This window comes from Lepidochelys kempii, chromosome 3 (assembly GCF_965140285.1).
Source record: "Lepidochelys kempii isolate rLepKem1 chromosome 3, rLepKem1.hap1, whole genome shotgun sequence".
Classification (NCBI taxonomy): Eukaryota; Metazoa; Chordata; order Testudines; family Cheloniidae; genus Lepidochelys; species Lepidochelys kempii.
In genome coordinates this window covers 134,104,925-134,127,910 of record NC_136382.1, presented here as the reverse complement: position 1 = coordinate 134,127,910, position 22,986 = coordinate 134,104,925, and the positions used below count along the sequence as shown (strand labels likewise).

The 22,986-nt window shown below is 40.9% G+C and overlaps 1 protein-coding gene across 5 annotated transcripts in view; it reads right to left on the bottom strand.

The window, feature by feature from the left end:
- The window catches only part of MAP3K21 (mitogen-activated protein kinase kinase kinase 21), a 63,796-nt gene that overhangs the window by 7,006 nt on the left and 33,804 nt on the right, over window positions 1-22,986 (bottom strand). For 2 of the 5 annotated variants that reach the window (XM_073338103.2, XM_073338106.2), the window contains exons 3-9: window positions 18,044-18,192; window positions 17,037-17,212; window positions 9,505-9,745; window positions 7,251-7,373; window positions 2,500-2,616; window positions 1,791-1,941; window positions 682-776 (exon numbers count right to left, since the gene is read on the bottom strand). In XM_073338103.2, coding sequence (XP_073194204.1) covers window positions 682-776; window positions 1,791-1,941; window positions 2,500-2,616; window positions 7,251-7,373; window positions 9,505-9,745; window positions 17,037-17,212; window positions 18,044-18,192 — 1,052 coding nt within the window. The remainder of the gene's footprint in view (window positions 1-681; window positions 777-1,790; window positions 1,942-2,499; window positions 2,617-7,250; window positions 7,374-9,504; window positions 9,746-17,036; window positions 17,213-18,043; window positions 18,193-22,986) is intronic. The other 3 variants (XM_073338104.2, XM_073338105.2, XM_073338107.2) reach the window with 3 other exon arrangements.

Here is a 22,986-nt window from a genome sequence, read left to right as displayed (position 1 = left end):
AGTCTAGGTCTATGCAATAATTTTATTAAGGCTCAATGAGTAAAATATGTCTTTTCAATAAATGTTTTGAGATGTGAGTGAAGAATGGCCAAAGATTTCTCCAAAAAAAAAAAAAAAGGGGAAAAAAATTGTATATTTTTAAGTTCCATAATTTTAAGATTCCTGGCCTGATTACAAGCTTTCTAAAAATACATTTCTTCTGGTCCAAGACTAAGCATATAAATTTCAAAATGAAAGGGAGATTTATTGCTGATATTGGATGGAAGCATTTCAAAACTGGTCCAAGTATGGAATCTGTGTCACAACCCTAACTAAGGAGCTTTCACTAAAACTCAATTCTATAGTTCTATGCAACTAAAACATCAGGACTGGTAAATGAAAGACAATTGGTGGTACGAGAAATGGTAATACTATGGAACTTTATGGATTTCTCAATACAAACCAAGAACTACACTTACAGGGCAAGCGGTCAATACAGACAATGATTACTGATAAAAAAAATTAAGTCTTTGCAGAATTAGCATCTAAATATGTGCCTTAAATTTATATACAGGAATACAGGTTTCAGAATAGTTTTCAATGGACTGTTTATATGCTTAAAGTATAGCATGTGTGTAGGAAGTGGTGCCTTAATTCATATAATTTTATGGGAATTTCCATAAATTGATAAACAGCTCTTACCTTGGTCCACAAACAGGGAGGCTAATGGAACACCTTTCTGACTTTTCATTAAAATGGTTGACCAAGGATTGTTGCCATCTGAGAGAGGTCTTATTCTGAAATCAGAATGATTCTTTAGACACTGTACAAAACAGCATGTTTCTATAACTTTTTAAATGGGAACTAATATAGGTTTAAAAAGAAAAAGAATGAATAACCAGAAGCTATCTATTCTATAGAATTTCTTTTCTTGTGCACGTTTAAACATGTACCGTACAAAGTGCTACAACAGTAAAAGCTACAGTGGCTAAGAAGTTTGTGTATAGTACAAGATCTAAAAGTTGTTTGATGGGGGTTTATAAAATTCTTTAAAACACAAACTTTTGTAAAGGAGAACTGGGCAAGATCAAAGAGCAAGCACAAAAGAGGAAGCTGCATTTAACAGACACAGGATTTCATGTTGATATTGTATGTTTAACAATCATGGAAGTGCCCATTCCAATTGACTGACACTTCATAGACAAAGAAATATATCCTGGAAAGGAGATAAATAAGAAGGATCTTGAGTGATTTATTAAAAAAAAAAATAAAAAAAAGATATGAAGAGTACCAGTGAAAATTCAGACAGCTGATTTCAACACTTTACAACAAAATGACACAACACTCTAAAAATGTATTGCCTTTCAAAGCAGTAAAAAGGAAAGACTTCCTCCTTTACCCAGAATCTAGACAGTCTGGAATTCACTGCTGCAACAGGAACAGGCACAGTGCCCTTGACTGCCTCTTCGTTTCCTCACTATTTCAGAATCCCAGTAGAGCCTGACTCCAAAGGAGTGGGGTCGGAGGGTGGGTCATTGAAGCCACATCAAAGAATCAACAAAACATCTCAAAGAATCAGGGACTGTAAGGTAAGTAACTGTTCTAGCATCTTTGAGTCTTTGACTGCATGAATCCCATTTACGACTACCAGAAAATTCCCAGATGAATAAAATGAGGGTCTGAGGAATTTCTAGCTACAAACTACCTAACTAAATAAGGGTTGCAGAACTATGTTCCCAAATCTGGCTTCCAATCTAGTCATCACAATATCGGTCCTCATATTAAGCGAATATAAAATATAGCTGTCATACCTCTCCTTACAATCTGCATGGTCCTTTGTTTGAACTGAGCTTGGTCCCCATGTGCAACCTTTCTTTTTAAAGCTTTTCTTCACGTCTTCAAATTCTTCTTGGTGGCAAGCTGTGCTTCTTCCCCAGGTTCTGTTGCTTTCATCTGAGGTTACTAGAGACAGGTACAGTATTTAGTGCTCATCAGAAGGATTATTACAGCCACTGGAAGAATTTGGATTTTAGCAAAGCAGCCTTCTCCACTAACACTGCATCACAGTAGCAAAATCAAAAAGGTGCAACTTAAAAATGGAGATTATTTTTTCCCTCACTGATGCCAAAATACAAACTGCATTGATCAAAACGATAAGCAAGCAAGCAACAATTTGAAGACTGACAAGAAAGGTGAAAATGAAAGAAAGTAGCAAGAAAGATCTTATTTTTCATGCTTCTTAAAACTCAATACCTTACATTTAGGTAATTCATGTACGTGAGGCAAACTGAGCATTTACCAGTTAATATTTTGTTGAGAAGAACTTTTTTTGATGCAACGATATCAAATTCATTAGAATATCTCAGTTATGACCAATTACTGTGATTTTGTTTTTCATTAACCCAAAACAAATATTTTAAAATAGATATTTTCTGTTTAAGTGCTCAGTCTGTCACTTAATACAAGTTCAGCTACAGAGTTAATACAACCAGCACCCTTTACAATTTATTTGGATCTTGCCTTTTTTCATAACCCCACTTGAAAGTGCATATTCACTTGTGATATCTACATCTTGCTGGTACACATATACATTGTTTCTTCGGTCATTAGCTGTATTTGTGTCTGCTCTGGAAATCACTGAGGAAAAATTAAGAGAATGCAGTAGAGATCTTAGTAGTTTTACTTTATTTGCAAAAGAGGGACTGATTCCTCCTTATACTTTTATCTCTAGAACCAGAAACCCAGATCCAAAAGACATAAAATGCCTCCTGGGAACGCTAAGCAGTCACAGGAGGAGTAGAGAGTGATTGGCCCCACAGTTTGTGAATATGAATCAGTTAAATAAATTCTTGTGTCAGACCAGCCTCAGATTGACAAGTAGAAAAGTAAATTGACAACATGCTCACAACCAAGATGATAATATTGACATAAGACAACAACAACTTTTGCCATGATAGACTGTCTTTAACAAGGTAAAAGTTTAGATGGTTTATAATTCACCTATTTTTCACTCCTCCCCCATCTCTTACACCAATTTAACGTGCTCTGCAGCACAGATGCTTGTCTTTGCTAAGATATTACAACTGAGTTTTCAGGATTCTCTGGAGACTACTTACAACCTACTGGTATTTTTTTTAAATTAGTGTTCAGAAACAGCTGAATTCAAACTTATGACTAAATTTTCTTTATAGTTAGCTAGGATTTCTTTTTCATTTTAAAGAAATTTAGATTTGGAAGCTTGAAATATTTATGAACAAAAGAGGTGTGATCAAATAAGCAATTGTTAGCTACTCTTGCTCAAAGCACACACACTTGAATAAGTCTTCTCTAAATGAGGGAGCTCTGAAGTTTAATCAAGATTAAATAGCACTGGAGGAAGGTATTTTACATAGGTAGAAAGGGATTTACAGAGGGATGCGGAAATTAAGTTCAGCCAGATATATTCAAAAGATCTGAGAGCTTTGGCTAGAAGCTTGGGGATCCAAACTCAAAATTAGGAAGTATTCCATTTGAGGGAGACTCTTTGTTTAATACAGTAATTTTTATGGTCCTACAACGGGAAACATTTGCTCAGTTAGACCCATCAATTGAACTCCACGCAGGCATATGGGTCTGCACTGGTGGATCTCCTTGAAGGACAGAGGCCTATAACTGTGGGAGTTAGAATGTGTACAAATGCATATTATTTTCTGCCTTTTAAAAAAATTCTCGATTCTAGAGCTGGGTTAATACCTGAAATTTTTATTTCATTTCTATGTTGATTGAAGTACACTCAGAAAATTAAACAGCACTCTTATTTTAAGATTTTGGTTTTATGAGACATACCATTAGAAATTTTTTTTGCCCTACCAAAAATATCGAAAAGATTAGCAGACTATATGAAAAATGGTATGCAGTAAGTGTAATTGGGACAGGTAATTGTGGTTTCACCCACAATTACAGAGCATATGAATTCCAAAAACATCTCATGTAATCCGTTTTGTTTCATTTTAGCGGTCAGGTGATAGAAGTCCTTTATAACTTGGGAAGGTCAACTTAAATTCATGATATACAGTTTGCCAGAGTGGGTATTAATCTGAAAGTGTTGTCGTGAAGTTGAGAACAGATTAAACCTAAACAGACATGACAGCACTTCAAATTTCACCTGCAAACAAGGTAGATTTAATAAAAACTAATTTCTCTTCAGGCTGTAGTAAAAAAGTGAATGTCAACCACATTTACTATAGCAATTTTGAAAAGACAAACCCCACAATTTTCTCTTGCTCCTTTTTTCAAGTCATCTTGAGACTAAGATAAAGAGACAGCTTATACTTAACTCCTTCCTGTCCCAACCAGGCATGGGGAATCAGAGTGCTCAGAGTCTATGGAAGTAGATCAGCTACACCCAACAAATGTTCATTCTGGTCATTCTAGTACAGACAGCCCTCCGGCTATAACTAGTGACTATGAAGAAGGGATAAATGATGAAAGGGCAGGCTTAAGATGATGATGATCACCCAGAGGGAAAGAGCATATTTCTACCCAAGATTAAAGGGAGCCCAGGCAGCTAGGTCCCAAGATCCAAAGGCAACCAGAGAAGACCTGATCCCCAGAAGGGAATAGCCAGGAAAGCGAGCCATATACTTCTGATTAAGCACCAGAGAAAAGACAGATCTTTCTCCTCAGAGGATCTGGTGGGGGTAAAAGAGAAGACTGTACCATTCAGAAGCAAAAGATGACCTAGATTCTAGACTACTTCGGCACTAGAAAATTGTCCTGGGTTCATTGCTGGGATGGACACTACATGACATGTTTGTCTCTTGGGAAATGACCCTGATTAAACAAACAGATTTTGCTTTACTGTTCATCCCATGCGGTGCTCCATTATGGCCATGGGCAGTTGGTCAGCCTGCTTTGTGCACAAGGCCAGACAATATTTTAATATATGAGTCATTTCTTGATTTTAATATCTTTTCTATCTCTAGATATTGTGTTCTCAAAAATCGATAGTGAGCATAACATCTTAAGTGTCTCATGGACCAGTTCCTCTGCCATTCATAATAGCTACCTCATACTGCTATTTATACAGACAACTTCCCTACAGCAATTCCCGGAGCTGCTTACAAAGAACAGCATTTAGGTATTTAATAAGTGTGTGATTTTCAAAAAAGAAAAAGGCACTTCTCTTCCCTAATCTGTTCTCTTCCTCCCTTCCCTGCTTCCCATGTATGTACTGTATAAGTAGGGGCATAGCGAGCAGATCGAGGGACGTGATCGTTCCCCTCTATTCGACATTGGTGAGGCCTCATCTGGAGTACTGTGTCCAGTTTTGGGCCCCACACTTCAAGAAGGATGTGGATAAATTGGAGAGAGTCCAGCGAAGGGCAACAAAAATGATTAGGGGACTGGAACACATGAGTTATGAGGAGAGGCTGAGGGAGCTGGGATTGTTTAGCCTGCAGAAGAGAAGAATGAGGGGGGATTTGATAGCTGCTTTCAACTACCTGAAAGGGGGTTCCAAAGAGGATGGCTCTAGACTGTTCTCAATGGTAGCAGATGACAGAACGAGGAGTAATGGTCTCAAGTTGCAGTGTGGGAGGTTTAGATTGGATATTAGGAAAAACTTTTTCACTAAGAGGGTGGTGAAACACTGGAATGCGTTACCTAGGGAGGTGGTAGAATCTCCTTCCTTAGAGGTTTTTAAGGTCAGGCTTGACAAAGCCCTGGCTGGGATGATTTAACTGGGAATTGGTCCTGCTTTGAGCAGGGGGTTGGACTAGATGACCTTCTGGGGTCCCTTCCAACCCTGATATTCTATGATTCTATGTGCTTGGTTCCCCTTCTTCCCCACCAATTGGTGTTTTTGTCCTTCTGAACATACTATGGCTACATTATTCCCTGCGTCTTTGGACATTATGCTCCTGTGCTTGGTTGGCAGCTCTGGTCCAAGGACAGCTGATTTCCTATCATTCTATTTGGCAGCCTCCCCCTCTCACATGATACCTTGCCATTTATCATTAGCCCTGGGTTTATGATCCTTCAGTACTTCATTCAAACCAGATTTTTTCAAGTACAACATCCTGAAACAATTCAACATTTTACTAAAATCCAGATAAGTTACAATTTGCTGCATTCCTTTCAGCTACTAATTTTGAAATACTCTCTAAAAACAGGTTTCAGAGTAACAGCCGCGTTAGTCTGTATTCGCAAAAAGAAAAGGAGTACTTGTGGCACCTTAGAGACTAACCAATTTATTTGAGCATAAGCTTTCGTGAGCTACAGCTCACTTCATCAGATGCATACCGTGGAAACTGCAGAAGACATTATATACACAGAGACCATGAAACAATACCTCCTCCCACCCCACTCTCCTGCTGGTAATAGTTTATCTAAAGTGATCACTCTCCTTACAATGTGTATGATAATCAAGTTGGGCCATTTCCAGCACAAATCCAGGTTTTCTCACCCTCCGCCCCACCATACACAAACTCACTCTCCTGCTGGTAATGAAGGTCGCTATCTTACAACAAAAAAAACTTCAAATCCAGACTCCAGCGAGAAACTGCTGAATTGGAATTCATTTGCAAATTGGATACTATTAATTTAGGCTTAAATAGAGACTGGGAGTGGCTAAGTCATTATGCAAAGTAGCCTATTTCCCCTTGTTTTTTCCTACCCCCCCCCCCACAGACATTCTGGTTAAACTTGGATTTATGCTGGAAATGGCCCACCTTGATTATCATACACATTGTAAGGAGAGTGGTCAGTTTGGATGAGCTATTACCAGCAGGAGAGTGAGTTTGTGTGTGTGTGTGGGGGGGGGGGCAGAGGTTGAGAAAACCTGGATTTGTGCTGGAAATGGCCCAACTTGATTATCATACACATTGTAAGGAGAGTGATCACTTTAGATAAGCTATTACCAGCAGGAGAGTGGGGTAGGAGGAGGTATTGTTTCATGGTCTCTGTGTATACAATGTCTTCTGCAGTTTCCACAGTATGCATCCGATGAAGTGAACTGTAGCTCACGAAAGCTTATGCTCAAATAAATTGGTTAGGCTCTAAGGTGCCACAAGTACTCCTTTTCTCTAAAAACAGTTATTCTAACAAGATTTTCTCTTTACCAATTCATGCAGCTGCTTGTTCACAGAACATCTAGGGGCCCAATCAAATTCATTTTCTTTACATCCAAATGTAATATATTCCTTCCAATGTGTTATAGTGTACCTGTATAAAATGAGTGAGTGTGTTCATAATGGTTAAAAGAATAAATTGAAATGGTGATGAAAACTTACGCTGTATAGCTCGAAGACGAGGAATTATTGTGGGGCTATTTGGTGGACTAGAACGGTTACTGTTTAAGCTTCTTCGTTTATCCAAATTAGGGGAAGCTTGCACTGTTATTTTGTGCTGGAAATCTGTTGTGAAGAAAGCAACACTAGGTAAATTTCACTGTTCTAAATATAGAAAGTTTATATTGTTGTATTTTTTCAGCATTAACCATAATGAAATTTATATTTATGTAAGTGAATTCCATTAGATAAGATTTCTACTGTAACATAGAAAAATTCTAAGCCTACTGGTACAGTTATTGGTTTGAACTTCGAGTCATGCCAGTAGAATTTTACAGCTTCACTCTAACCATTTAATGGGCTTTTGGCAGTGATGTGAAATTAGTTTAGTGATTCAATGGGAGCTGAACTAAGAAATGTCAACATTACAAGCCACTCTGCAGCCTTGTTGGTGCTCAGTAGATTCAAAAAGCTAAACAGCTATTTTGTTTGGTTTCAGTGATCTTTATAGGTCACAGTTGAAACATATTGGCAGGGCATTGTGGTGAAGGCTATATTGGTGCTGGATGTGCTGTACCTATTACGGGAATAGTCTTAGGACTCTAGTCTCTAGGACTGTCCATCTGGCACCCTTACAAATACAGTACTTAATTCACACACAACATTAAAAAATGCAATCAATCAATGGCAGGATTCTACTATCACTAACAATGTCTTTCCACGCTTCCCACAGTCCTGTGAAGTCTACAGTGCCATCTAGTGACACCATTAGTACAATGCCATTAGTGAATAGATATTTTGCCATTAACTCCTGTAGAAACAACAACTTGAGAAACCAGCAAGATGATATGTCCATTGAGGGTTTAGGTGCCATGATGGTCACCTTTTGTCACACGCCCATGAAGCCTGAAAACAGACCCTGAAGTGACATCCCCTTTAGCTATTACCACATTTTTATGCACTACACACAGCATGCGCGCACACACCCCACACCAACTCTGCTCCCTTTTTCCCGCTCACTGTGCTTACAAGTCAAACACTCTGAGATAAGTGTGGTCAACAAGGCAGCAGGTTAAGAAAATTAGTTATCTACAATACTGCCTTCAACCCAGTTGTCGCTTTTTCTTTTGCCTTCTACAAAACCTTCCATCAACTGCGTAGTTCCAGTACTTTTAAGTACTGAAATAAGTTTATGCCAACTGACCTTTCTGGAAGGAGGAGTGATTCAAATTTGTTTCCCACAATTTGGGAAAGATGATCACTGCTATATTTACAAGTTTTGGTAAAATTCATTAATTGAATAGGGTAGAAAAATAAGTTTTACCCACACCTCTCAACTGCAAACATGGCCTACATGTGCACCATATCTTTTAACTATAAAACCTGCTTTAAAGGATATTTCCTTACCGAATTAAATAACATTTTTTTAATTGGTGGGGGGGGAATGTATCAAGTGAAAACATGAAGTCCTCCTACATGGGTTATTTGCGGGATTTGAATTGTGGCCCTTCTCATCCCCACCACAGACCTCTGTTATTTACATGATGACACTTTGTTAATAGGTTATACAGCAACTGTTTGCTAGACAAAGCAGAATACTGAAGATCACAACTCCTGGGTTTTATTCCTGGCTCTGGGAGGAGAGTGTTGTCTAACTGTTAGAAACTGGATAGCTAAAGCACATACAACAGGCCTATTCATTCTGAGAGACAGGGTGACAGAGTGAATGAAACTTGGGTCTACTATATTAGAAACATGGGCTCTACTCCCAGGCTGGTATGGGGGACCTTCTTCTAACTCATTTGTAAAATCCAGGATGTGTGGTACTAAAATTTGATTGCTATGTAGGGTGGAGGTGGGCACTGGAGGCAGCGAAGGGACAGAAGTGCACAGAAATATAAACACTAGCTACTGGAGGTTAGGCCAGATCTCATGATCTGCTGGGCTCCAATTCAGTGTAGCTTCCTCTAGGATACAAAGTGTTTTTGGAGGGGAAGAGTCTCTCCCTCATCTTTATTCAACTGAAATGAGAAACATTTTGCAAAGTCTGGTACATTTGAGAGTTTGGATTTTATCCCTTAAAGGCCATTTAAAAGAAAAAAAAAATCAATCGCCATTGCATACACATTTTGGCATGCTGGTGGATTAGGCATCTTCAGGGTAACATACAATATCTAAATGTTTCAGACAGGGAACTTAAATCTGAATATTTAATTGTGAAAGGAAGATTTTGTACGAGAGGAGAAAAATTTCAAACCTGAAGGCAAACTAATTCTATGTCCATCTTTAAGTTTTAACCGGCTCCTTTTAAACTTTCCCTTCCTCTTCTTCACATTGGGCTTCTCTTGATTTAACTGGAATATCAAAATATTCAGCTCACGCTCCAGTACATCAATCTCACGTTCCACTAACTGCTGCTCACGCCGCTTTAGTAATTCTTCCTGAGATTTCTGCTGAAGAGCAGCCTTTGTCAGCTCTTCTTCGCGTGAACGCAGCTCCTGAGAATGAGATTTACATAGATATAGGTAAATCACAATACAATTCTTTCTGTTATTAGTCTATTTAAAACATAGCACTAAATTATATATCCTTAATGAATTTTCTTGATACACTGTGTACATGTAATAAAAATGCACATTATATTCACAGCTATTCAGGTATTCAAAAGCCAGCTCTTTCTGCAGGCAAGCAAGTATACAGAAATTTCTTTCAGGCATCTATTTGCAATCACAGTTTATTTAAGCTGGGGTAGCATTAGCACTATCATCAACACCACCATACGCTGGGACCCCAGCATTTACAATCATGCTGTTGGTGATCATGAAAAATGCTTGGACCAGAATATATCTTCCATTTAGGGCTTGTCTACACTGGCACTTTACAGTGCTGCAACTTTCTCGCTCAGGGGTGTGTAAAAACACCCCTCTGAGTGCTGCAAGCTTCAGCACTATAATGTGCCCGCGTAGACAGTGCACCAGCACTGGGAGCCACGCTCTCAGCACTGGGAGCTATTCCCCCTTGTGGAGGTGGTTTTTTTAGAGCACTGGGAGAGCTCCACCCCAGCGCTCTGCCACGACGACGACACAAGCCACGTTAAAGCGCTGCCGTTGCAGTGCTTTAACATTGCCAGTGAAGACATGCCCTAGACTGTAAGCTCTTTGGGAAAGTGGGTGTCTCTTATTCTGTGATTGTATAGTGCCTAGCACAAAGAGACCCTGTTCTCAGTTCACAACTAGGTGCTACCACAATAATACATAATAAATAAAACAAACTGATTACATTATTTGCAGCAGGCCCTTAACCAATCCCGTTTGACTAGGGAAGGGTTTTTTTTTGTCCTGTGAAATTCCCTGGAGCTTTTTCTCGGATGTAAACTGTTAGAAGCCAATTACTTCCTTTCTCCCACTTCCATTTCTCAGCAAAAACATTGGCAGGATGCCAAAATTAACTAAATATGAACATTTAACAGCGTTGGCCATGTAAGAAATTCGCACGGAGTTAGTTTTTGAATCCATTTCGCTAAACCAATGCAAACCCTGCGGGAGCACTCTTAATTTCAATTTAAGCTCAACTTGTTCCTAATTATCTTAAATTAAACTGAAATAAGCCACTCTTGAACCTAGAACATCCACACAGGGGTTTGCACCAGTTTAACAAAATCTGTTCAAATTCCCACCTTTGGTTAGATTGGTGCAAGCCCTAAAGCTTGACTGATGACACCAAAACAGCAGCACATTCTGCACTGGTAATGCCTACAAGCTGCTGGAGTGGAGGTAGTGAGACAGGAAGGGGAGAAGAAAACTAGGCAAAGCTCCTTCTCCCCACCCCCAGTCAGAGACATGGCCCCAGTGATCCATACCCCTCTATAGAAGCACTTGGCATAGTAAATGCCTGCCGCTCCTGTAGGTAGTGTAGGAAGGAGAGCTGGAATCAGCTCTCCCCACAACCACCCCAATTCCAGACCCAGATACTCAGGTCCCCTCAACCGCCATCCCAGGGGCGCTACGTGGGCCAGAGTTCCCACAACTCCCAGGGATGACTAGGTTGGGTTCTTTCACCCTCTGAGTTAACAGTCTTCTCCTGCCATATATTTAGTCCTGGAAAAGTCTGCACTGCAGTGCTAAAGGTTCAGGGTTCAAACCTTACTGGTGATGCACGTGGGGGTTGTTACAGAAACATACAAATTTCTTTTAAAGAAAAAAAGTGAAATCAAATTCTAGGAAATTACATTTTAAGAAAAACTAAGTTAAAACAACAAGTTGTAAAGTCAAGAACTTGAAAGGTAGATTTACAGTTGCCTGTCCAACCTGAATTTGGCCCCTTTATGCGGGTGTATGATCACATACTCTTCATTCCTCAAGACCCCTGCCTCATTCAGTGCACAGAATGGATGGACAAGGGGGCAGAATTAAGAATGCACGAGAAACCACAAAATTGGCATCTCCTAACTTGCAAGTACTTGGGGGGGGGAGTTGTACATGATACACATGGTTCAGCCATGCAACGGAAGACCCTGGCACCAACAATTTATGAATTCTGATGAGGAGAATGGTCTTCTGGTTAAGGCAACTGACAGGGATTTAGGAGATTGGGGTTCAGTTTCTGGCTCTGCTAAAAAGACTTCCTGCATAAGGCACTAATGAATGGCTTGTCCACCCTACCACTTTTGTTGGTATAACTTATGTTGCTCACGGGTGTGAAAAAATACACCCGAATGACATAAAAGTTACACCAACAGAAGTGCCGATGTGGACAGCGCTATGTCAGTGGGAGATCTTGTCCTGCTAACATAGCTACCGCTGCTCATGGAGGTGGTTTTAGTATGTAGATAGGTGAGCGGCTACACAAGCAATATTACAGTGGTGCAACTGCAGCAGTACATCTGTGCTGCTGTAAGCTTACTACTGTAGACATGGCCTTAGCCCCTTTGCTTCCTTTTTCCATCTGTAAAATGATGGAACTTCTCCCCCTCATTTTTGTCTGCTTTGTCTATTAACACTATGCAAGGTCAACTGGCTAATAACTGGATCACAGAAATTAATTTTAAATGGGGAATTGCCATCCAATGGGGGCATTTCTAGCAGGGTCCCACTCAGCATAATGCTCTTCAACATTTTTACCAGGAATGGTCTTACATTTTCTTTCAGATCATTGATCCAGTTTTTGTACTGTCTGCACACTTGAGGAGTGGAAAATAATGATAAGGACAGGTCAGTTTTACAGAATGATCTAGATCAGCATTTCTCAAATGCGGCCACAGCCTCGTGGGCTGTGATGGGGTGGGGGTGAGGGGCAAAATTCCCCCTACCTGTTGCTCCAGGATGCACCACCCTGTTGTGTTGATTGCTGGGGCCACCAGCAAGGGTTGGGCCTTGCCCCCCTCTGAAGACTGCTGGGACACAACACTGAAGGTGAGTTCCCCACCTTCCCAAGGGTGGCAGGGCTCAGGCTTTGGGCTTCAGCCCTGGGTTAGTGGGACAGCAGGCTCTGGTTGGGGGGCTTCAGGTTGCAGCCACACAGATTAGGGCTCCATCCGCCTGCCAAGAGGCTTCAGACTCCAGCCCCCTGCTGCCTCTCCTGACCACCCATCCAGGGCTTAATTTCTCCCCAGGCTTGCCAGTGCTACATAAGGCTACTGTGAAAAGTGATACTTGTATATTTGTTAATATCACTTTTCACAACAGACTTACTAGCTAGCAATAAATAAATTGCAATGATCTGAATGTGTATACATGCATATTTATTTGTTTTTCCTAAAGTATTTTAGGAAAAATTGTCAGCGCAGCCACCAGCAAGAGTTGGTGGCAGCAGTCTGAGGCCACCAAAAATTTTGTCCTGAGAACCGCAGATCTCTTGGTAAGCTGTGTTCACTTTAACACAGCTAAATGCAAAGTCACACACATCTAGGGACCAAGAACACAGGTCACACAGAGAATGTGGGGGATGTTATTCTGGGAAGTGGTGACTAAGAAAAGAACTTGGGTGACATGGTGGCTAACTCACTGAACATTCGCTCTCAGTGTGACACGGTGGTTAAAAGAACAAATTGTGATACTTGGATGTACAAGTAAGGGAACAAACCATAGAAGTAGGAAGGTGTTATTGCCATTGTATACAGCATAGCTGAGGCTATCACTGGGGCCATTAATAGAATAGAGTCCAGTCCTGGCACCCACACTTTAAAAAATGGAAACAGAAGCAGCAAACAGGGGAGTTTTAAAGGGCATAGTTGCAGACCCTGTGCTTGAAGGTAAAGGGACTTGGTGAGCAGTGTGTTTAGTTTGTCTGCTTTCCATGAAGGTTGTTTAGCTGAGCTATGGACTCCAGAGCAGGTCAACTGAAATAGGACTGTTTTCTTTGTGTCTCAGAGTGTGATAGGTGGCTAGGATCCACGGGTTTGAAGTCTTTGAGCAGATAATCTCTCCCCGACTGCGAAGGGGTGAAGCTGAGCAGTGAGGGCTTGTCTACATTACCCGCAGGATCGATGGGCAGCAATGATCCAGCAGGGGTCGATTTATCGCATCTAGTCTAGATGTAATAAAATTGACCGCTGAGCGCTCTCCCATTGACTCCAGTACTCCACCGAGCAAGAGGCGCAGGCGGAGTCGACGGGGGAGCGTGAGCTGTCGACTCACCGCGGTGAGTAGATCTAAGTACGTCAACTTCAGCTATGTTATTCACGTAGCTGAAGTTGCATAACTTAGATTGATCCCCCTACCCTCTGTGTATTCCAGGCCTGAGTGTTAGTATAAAAGCCAGCTGTTAGGTGAACTTCTGAGCACGCAAACTGGGGAGTTCTGAGGGGAGTACGAGAGGCTGTCTTTATAGTGCAGTTTTACACTCAATACTGTGACGGCCAGAAATGGATCAGTGCTTGTGACCTGCAATGAATGTGCTTGGTTTTCTTTCCTGCCTGAACCTAGAAGAGACTTCCTGTGTATGAGGTACAAGTTGATGACTGGGCTAGAAGAAAAGATTGTTGGACCGGAAGAACAATTACAGATACTGCTCAGAGAGGCTGAGCAGTTCTTGGACAACCAGATTCAGGAAGCATCATCACTAGCACAGATTCAGGAAAGTCCTATGGCCTGAGTTATGCAGGAAGTCAAACCAGACGATCAATGGTCCTTTCTGTCCTTAGAATCTCTGTAAAAGGCTATTGACAAATTGGAAAGGGTTCAAGAGAAGAGCTACTAGAATGATTTGAGGTCCGTAAAATCTGCCTTATGACCGGGTCAATCTATTCCTTTATTCAAGAAAAGATAAGAAGCAATTTGATCAAAATATCTACTCCATATGGATCTGTATAAATAATGGATTGTAGACTGCTCACTAATTTAGCAGGCAAAGGGCAAAAGAAACTAGACAAATTCAAACTAGAAATGAGGTTGCTCTGGAGGAGACTCAAGCTAGCCAGCTAAGCTCAGACCCAGGTTGTTGGGTTGACTTGAGAACCCAAACAGCCACCTGACCTGCAATATCCACACTGCTATTTTTAGTGTGCTAGCTCAACTCGCTTCTGCTGCAGCGTAGACATACCCTATATACACCTTACTATTATTCTGTAATATAGTAGTAACGATTCTTCCTGGAGAAAGGAGGGGTAAAAACTAGAGCTCTTTTGTTTTGTCTTTACCATTTATATAGACTAGTGGTCCCCAAACTTTTCAGTGTCAGGGCCCCCTCCTCCCCCCCAGCAGGGGCCAGGAGCAGGGCCGTGGCTCCGGGCGGGGAGGGTGGTGGGAGATGACAGAGACATGGCTGGGGCCGCAGCTGGGGGTGGCCAGGTGCAGGGCTGCAGCAGGGGCCAGGTGTGGAACCAGGGCCTGAGGCTGGTAGCGGGGCCGGTTGTCACTCCTTCCCCGCCCCCCGGGATGCTGGCCCAGGCCCATCCATGCCCCCGAACTTTCCTCCGTGGCCCCCCCAAAGGGAGTGCACCCCACATTTTGGGATCCTCTGATATAGACAGATATAGGCAAAAACAATGGTTTGTATTACTTTGGTTCCACCCCTCAATCCTGAACTGGAACATCCCTGCTATTACTGTATTGAGTCTTAGAGCAGCGGTTCTCAACCAGGGATCCAAGAAAATAAACCAGAGAGCAGGGCTGATATTAGACTTGCTGGGGCCCAGGACAGAAAGCTGGATCCCAAGCCCTACCGCACAGGGCTGAAGCTGGATCCCGAGCAACTTAGGTTCCCGGGGACCCCTGTGGCATGGGGCTCCGGGCAATTGCCCTGCTTCCTACCCCTAACATATGCCCTGTCTTTTACTCTACTAGATATGCAGAAAAACAGTAGTTGTGGCACAGGTGGGCCGTGGAGTTTTAATAGCATGTGGGGGGCGGGGGAAGACTTCAAAAAGAAATAGGTTGAGAACCCCTGCATTAAACTACAAACATCCCCATGATTCGTTGTACCATGTAGTAGTTCTGTAATGAAGAATATCCTCCATCAAGGACGGGGAGACTTTTTTTTTTTGAACTTGCAACCCACAATCAGGATTTTAATCCTTAACTACTTTCCCATCCCTCTGACTGTTGTTCCGAAGTGCTGGAAGGCACCATGTTCCCCTACGGGTACCAGCCACTACACTCTTTGCATGCCTTACAGATTTCCCTTCCGAACATAAATGTTCAAAAACAATTGTGGTCTAACTTTTTTTTATTGACAGGTTTCAGAGTAGCAGCAGTGTTAGTCTGTATCCACAAAAAGAACAGGAGTACTTGTGGCACCTTAGAGACTAACAAATTTATTTGAGCATAAGCTTTCGTGGGCTACAGCCCAGAAGTAGAACATCCCAACTATTAATGTATTGAGTCTGTAGCCCACGAAAGCTTATGCTCAAATAAATTTGTTAGTCTCTAAGGTGCCACAAGTACTCCTGTTTTTTTTTATTTAACATTTAAATGTATTCTTTAAAAAAACCTTACTCCTTCAGGGCCTGTGTGTTCCAAAAACTGATCTACTTTTTAGGACCAATGAATGCATAATCATTATCATTTTCACATGTCTGGTTGTGTCTTTCAAAAGTACAGAAAAATAACTGCATATAAACTGGAGTATTTTTGTTTGATTTGGTTTTGGTGGGGAGTAGAGGGCTTGTACCTCTCTAAAGACCCACTGCAGTCCTACTGCATGGGGTAAAATCGCTATAACTAACACCAGCAAGAAGTTAAGTCATGCTTAAATTTTCAGAGAGCTCTCTTTGACCATGTTGCATGCAAACTTCAAAAGAAAAGAACATTCATCAATACATAAGTATGCCACTGTTCCCTCTCCAGAATTATGTTCTTATACAGGTTTCAGAGTAGCAGCCATGTTAGTCTGTATCCACAAAAAGAACAGGAGTACTTGTGGCACCTTAGGGACTAAAATTTATTTGAGCATCTTATACAGTTACTTTATTTTTGAAATTAGGGGAAGAAGGGGCAAGTAGGAGTATTAGAAACTTGAGATGAATTGGGTGATAGTTAACAGGTCTTCAAACCTCTTCCAGAAGATTTACATATTTCAGTAATTATAATTTAGAATATGCGGGAGATAAAAATTTATGAAATTTAAGAAGGCGGCCACACCTTCCACCAAGGACAATTAAAACTCAAAATTAATCTGGAGTTTACTTATGAAAAAACTTAAGTCTGTCCCTACAATAAATTCACACTTCTAATATTTTGGAATACTACCAGGAATTTCAAATCCACCTACTTCTTTAAAAAATAGTAGCTCCTCAATTGCCCTATTCCCTTTTTAAAATTACTGCGTTTGCAGATAGAAAAATTCACTCACTTTTTCCTTGGTCCTTAGTTCACTGAATATCTGCTGAATTTCCAATTTCCAGTCATCTTGCATGGAGTGGAAAGATTCTTGAGGCATCTCAGTCATAACTGCCTCCTCAATGGCAGTAAGCTGTTCAAGAATTAAGGCAAACGATGGTCGGATATGAGGATCCTGCTCCCAGCATTCTAAAATTCATCAAAATCCCATCAGTTTCTCTATTGATAGAATCTTAGGGGGATTATTTACACAAGGCATGAATTTCAAAATATTTGTTATTTATATTTCAAAGTTCTAATGCTTATTCCCTGCCCATAGAATTGCCTAGTTTTATCATTGCTGGTATAGGGCATGCTTACCTACAGTACATCAAGGTTTTTAAAAGGTTATGAGAAGTCAGATTTTTCCAATATAACCTCTATTTTCAGGATGTGAAGCAGCAGAACTGCCAGAACAGAGTAGTTAAGCTTACTGAGCTACTCAAAAAATTCAAAGAACTCCATATGGACACTGTAGCATTAATGCACAGTTGTCAGGGTCCCTCAGTCTCTCTCTGGAGAAGGAGGGAGAAGCCCAACAGAACCTTTGGAAGTCAAAAAGCTATGAGGTAACAGCTAGCGATTTCCCCTCCCCGCAAGAGTTCAGTCATCTGGATTTTGTATTTTACCTCTTGTGCAGTCTATATTTGGTGGACATTGTAGCTAGTTAAGTATAAAAGAAAAGAAAAGAAAACAAACCAGAAGAATACAAAGAATACAGAAGAAATAATTCAACCACTGCTTAAGGTGATGCATCTTTAAAAACAATATGGTATATTGTAGTGTTGCATGGCTTACTCAAATGGGTTAAAAATGTCTTAGTACTAGATTGCCAAGAAAGGGAAAACCACTACTTCATACAGAGTTAGCACAGTACCAAATGAAGTGTTGGAGTTGTGTAATTATTATAAATCATAAGAAAAGCATAGATATTAAAACACATTTACTTCTAGGATAAGTAGAGAGAAGCAGCACAGGTACCTTTCATTAGTTTAGCAAATGGTTCAGGACAGGTGGATGGAATGGGCAAGGTAAGCTTATTGACAGCTACTCCATAAGCCACAGCAAGACCATCAATGCCACGGTAAGGAACTTCTCCCGTAAGCAGTTCCCACAGCAACACTCCGTAACTATAAAGCAAATTTTTAAATAGTTAAGTTTATCTTCTGAATACTGACACATGGTTTACTCAGGGACAAACAAGTCAGTACTCTGTCCAGTATGTAGTCCCACAGAGAGAGGATGGTCTCTCTCCACTATCATTTGTCAAAATCTTCAGGGGACTATTCCCCCTCACCTGTTATCCTCTCTCTGATAGCAATTAGTAAAGCTGGATATGCTGGTGAAATGGATGGGCTATTGTAACCGTACCCTACCTAAATCACTGTCACTTTGTTTTGTTGTTTTTTCTGGCAGCAAACAAAACTATTAAAAAAAGACTTTGGTTCCAGTCAATTTTTTAATCAGATGCCACCACCATGTAAACCTTGATGGAAAAGGAAGAGATAAAGCACAAAGAACAGATGAGAACTAAAAAGTTCTACTTCAAAACAATGAAGTATCAAACTGATCCCTGGACAATTTATCCCAATGGACACCATTTTGTTTTTTGAATTAAAAGCAGCTTAATTTGAGAACTGAAGTTTCTGCATGCCTACAGCATACTGCAGAATGAGCCCCCAACTTTTTTTTCCCTTTCATAAAATGTGCAACAGGATTGAGCCATTACATAATTTCATTTTGCCAGGCTGGGCAAGGGAAAATATTGCCTACTGTCAAAAGCAAGGAGGAAACATTTCCTAAAATTTAGGGGAAAAGTTCTCTCTTGATTGTGTGTCAGGTACCAATATACCTGTCATGGCTAACTAGATTAGCCAAAAGAAATTCTGATACAAACTCCACCCTAAAATTAAAATCATTTCACTCGCTTTACTTCTCCAACCTCCAGTAAATCTCTCTTGTATTGAGCATGTTTAATACTGGCTGGCTCATAGGCACTACCAGAGTAGAGTCCTATTGCATTAGGTACTGTACAGAGAAGTACATGGTCGCTGCCCTAACTAACAATCTAAAACAGGAGGAGGAGCTAACAATCTAAAACAGACAGGACAGACAAGTTGGGGAAAGAGCTATCACATACAAGCAGAGTGAACAATATGATGACCACAAATGTCGTGTTCGTTCCACAACTTTTTTTGGGGTGGCTTTACTTAAGAGAGGATAAGGTAAAGAGGCTCAAGTTGGTTCCTTATTTGTAGTTCCCAGTTCCTTATTCAAAGGCCAAAATTATTTAAAAATACATCAATGTAGGATTACATTTTTAGAAATTTCATCAAATTCATGTGACTGAATGCAATAAAAGTTTAAATTACTACCTACTTATTTATTAATTAAATAATCAAATATGGGATTTGGGTTTTGACTGGCTGGTACATGACAATATACCAGGTCACCCCAAGTGATATGTGCCTATGACTGTCAGATTGTTCTGAAGTAGCTGGGGCATGCTACCCTGACCTGAAGCTTCATTCCTGTGCAACATGCTGCCACATATCACACACCTCACTTTCATTTTTTTCCCCCATGGCCCTCGAATAAGGAATTGGGATTTGACTAGCTGTATGAGAAATGTGTCTCAGATCATCCCCAAGAGACATGTCCCCACAAACATCAGATTGTTCTGAAGGAGCTGGGACATGACACTTGCCAACCCAAATCTTTGATCCTTCGCAATATGCTGATTAATTCCAGACCTCCATCTCTCTTCCATATTATATATGGAATTTGAATAAGGAACTGAGTTTTGACCGGCCGTGTATGACAAAACAGGTTCCGAGTCACCTCAAGGGACACATCTTGGCAACTGTCAGACTGTTCTGAAAGGAGCTGTGATATGCTGGTCTCCGACCCAAAGCTTCGTTCCCCCACTCACTTCCATTTTGAATATGGAATTTGTATAAGGAGCCAGGGTTTGACAGGCAATATGATATTAAAAAAAAAAAAGTCTCACCTAAAGGTGGGTGAGATGTCTTTTAGTAGACCAACTTCTGTTGGCAAGAGAAGCTTTTGAGCTTACATAGAGCTCTTCCAGACCTGAGGAAGAGCTCTATGTAAGCTCAAAAGCTTCTCTCTTGCCAACAGAAGTTGGTCTACTAAAAGACATTATCTCACCCACCTTGTCTCTCTAATACCCTGGGACCAACATGGCTACAACAACACTGTATATCTCACCTCAAGTGACATTTCCCCACCACTGTTAAACTGTTCTAATGTAGCTGAGGCATGGAACTCCCTGAATTGAAACTTTTTCTTTGTGAAAAATTGTGACCCGTGTCACCATTCCTCCCTCCAACACACATATAGCCTTTACCAGGGCAAAAGCAGCAGCTAACGGGAATTTCAGAGGGTGAAGCTGTCGATTTGTTCATTCTCTGTGAGTGTTGTGTGGCTAGGCTGCGGACCCCTAACTTGGCCAGGTGAGACAGGTCTCTGCGTTTCATTAAGGGCCTTGTTGCCGGGACACTTGAGGCTTTGAACAGAACCAGCATTTGAAGTTTCTGCATAGCTATTCCTTCTAAGTTTGTGATGGAGGGAGCCGAGCAGTGAGGCTTAGCATATAAGACAACTGCCAGGTGAACAGGAGTGGCAAACTGGATCAGTTTTAGTGGGTACATAACCAGGGAGCCTGAGTCCAGTTTTAGGTTTGGCTATACATATAAGAACAGCCATACTGGGTCAGACCAAAAGGTCCACCTAGCCCAGTATATCGTCTTCCAACAGTGGCCAATACCAGGTCCTTTGGAGGGAATGAATAGACAGATCATCATCAAGTGATCCACCCCTGTCACCCATTCCCAGGTTCTGGCAAACAGAGGCTAGGGACACCATTCCTGCCCATCCTGGCTAATAGCCATTGATGGACCTATCTAGCTAGCTCCCTTTTGAACCCCGTAATAGTACTGGCCTTCACAACACCCTCTGGCAAGGAGTTCCAGAGGTTGACAATGTGTTGAGAGAAAAAAATACTTCCCTGTGTTTGTTTTAAGCCTGCTACCTATTAATTTCATTTGGTGGCCCCTTGTTCTTGTATTATGAGGTGGAGTAAATAACACTTCCTTATTTACTTTCTCCACACCAGTCATGATTTTATAGACCTCTATCATATCCCCCCTTAGGCACCTCTTCTCCAAGCTGAAAAGTCCCAGTCTTATTAATCTCTGCTCATACAGAAGCTGTTCTATACCCCTAATCATTTTTGTTGCCGTTTTCTGAACCTTTTCCAATTCCAATATATCTTTTTTGAAATGGGGAGACCATATCTGCACACAGTATTCAAGGTGTGGGCATACCATGGATTTATATAGAGGCTATATGATATTTTCTGTCTTATTATCTATCCCTTTCTTGACGATTCCCAACATTCTGTTCGCTTTTTTGACTGTCGCTGCACATCGGGTGGATGATTTCAGAGAATTATCCACAATGACTCCAAGATCTCTTTCTTGAATGCTAACAGTTAATTTAGACCCCATCATTGTATATGTATAGTTAGGATTATGTTTTGCATTTATCAACACTGAATTTCATCTGGCATTTTGTTGCCCAGTCACCCAGTTTTGAGAGATCCTTCTGTAGCTCTTCACAGTCTGCCTGGGACTTAACTATCTGAGTAGTTTTGTATCATCTGCAAATTTTGCCACCTCCTTTTCCCCTTTTTCCACATCATTTATGAACATGTTAAATAGGACTGGGCCCAGTACAGATCCCTGGGGTACACCAATATTTACCTCTGTCCATTCTGAAAACTGACCATTTATTTCTACCCTTTGTTTCCTATCTTTTAATCAGATACCAATCCATGAGAGAACCTTCCCTCTTATCCCATAACTGCTTATTTTGCTGAAGAGCCTTTGGTGAGGGACCTTGTCAAAGGCTTTCTGAAAATCTAAATATCCAATATATACTATATCCAATAGATCCCCTTGTCCACATGCTTGTTGACCCCCCTCAAAGAATTCTAGTAGATTGGTGAGGCATGATTTCCCTTTACAAAAATCATGTTGACTATTTCCCAACAAATTATGTTCATTTGTGTGTCTGACAATTTTGTTCTTTACAATAGTTTCAACCAATCTGCCCGGTACTGAAGTGAGGCTTACTGGCCTGTAGTTGCCAGGGTCACCTCTGGAGCCCCTTTTAAAAAATTGGTGTCACAGTAGCTATCCTCCAGTCATTTGGTACAGAAGCTGATTTAAATGATAGGTTACAGATGACAGTTAGTAGTCCTGCAATTTCACATTTGAGTTCCTTCAGAACTCTTGGGTGAATACCATCAGGTCCTGGAGACTTATTACTGTTTAGTTTATCAACCCTGTAATAGTCTTGGCCTTCACAACATCCTCTGGCACAGAGTTCCACAGATTGACTGTGCATTGTGTGAAGAAATACTTCCTTTTCTTTGTTTTAAACCTGTTGCCTAATAATTTCATTTGGTGACCCCTAATTCTTGTGTTATGAGAAGGAATAAACAACACTTCCTTTCGCAACATGAGTCATGATTTTATAGACCTCTATCATATCCCACCCTAGTCGTCTCTTTTCCAAGCTGAAAAGTCTCTGTCTTATTACTTTCTACTCATATGGAAGCTGTTTCATACCCCTAATAATTTCTGTTGCCCTTTTCTGTATCTTTTCCAATTCCATATTTTTTGAGACAGGGCGATCAGATCTGCATGCATTATTCAAGATGTGGACCTACCATGGATTTATATAGAGGCACCTATTTATGTAGAAGCACCTCTCAGGCTGAACTACAGCAGTTTCCTGGCCACAAAGCCTTCAGCATTTAGGATACTCCAACTAGTACAGAACACTGCACAACCTCTCTTCAGCAACACATTCATCTGCTAATACACCACCTCTGT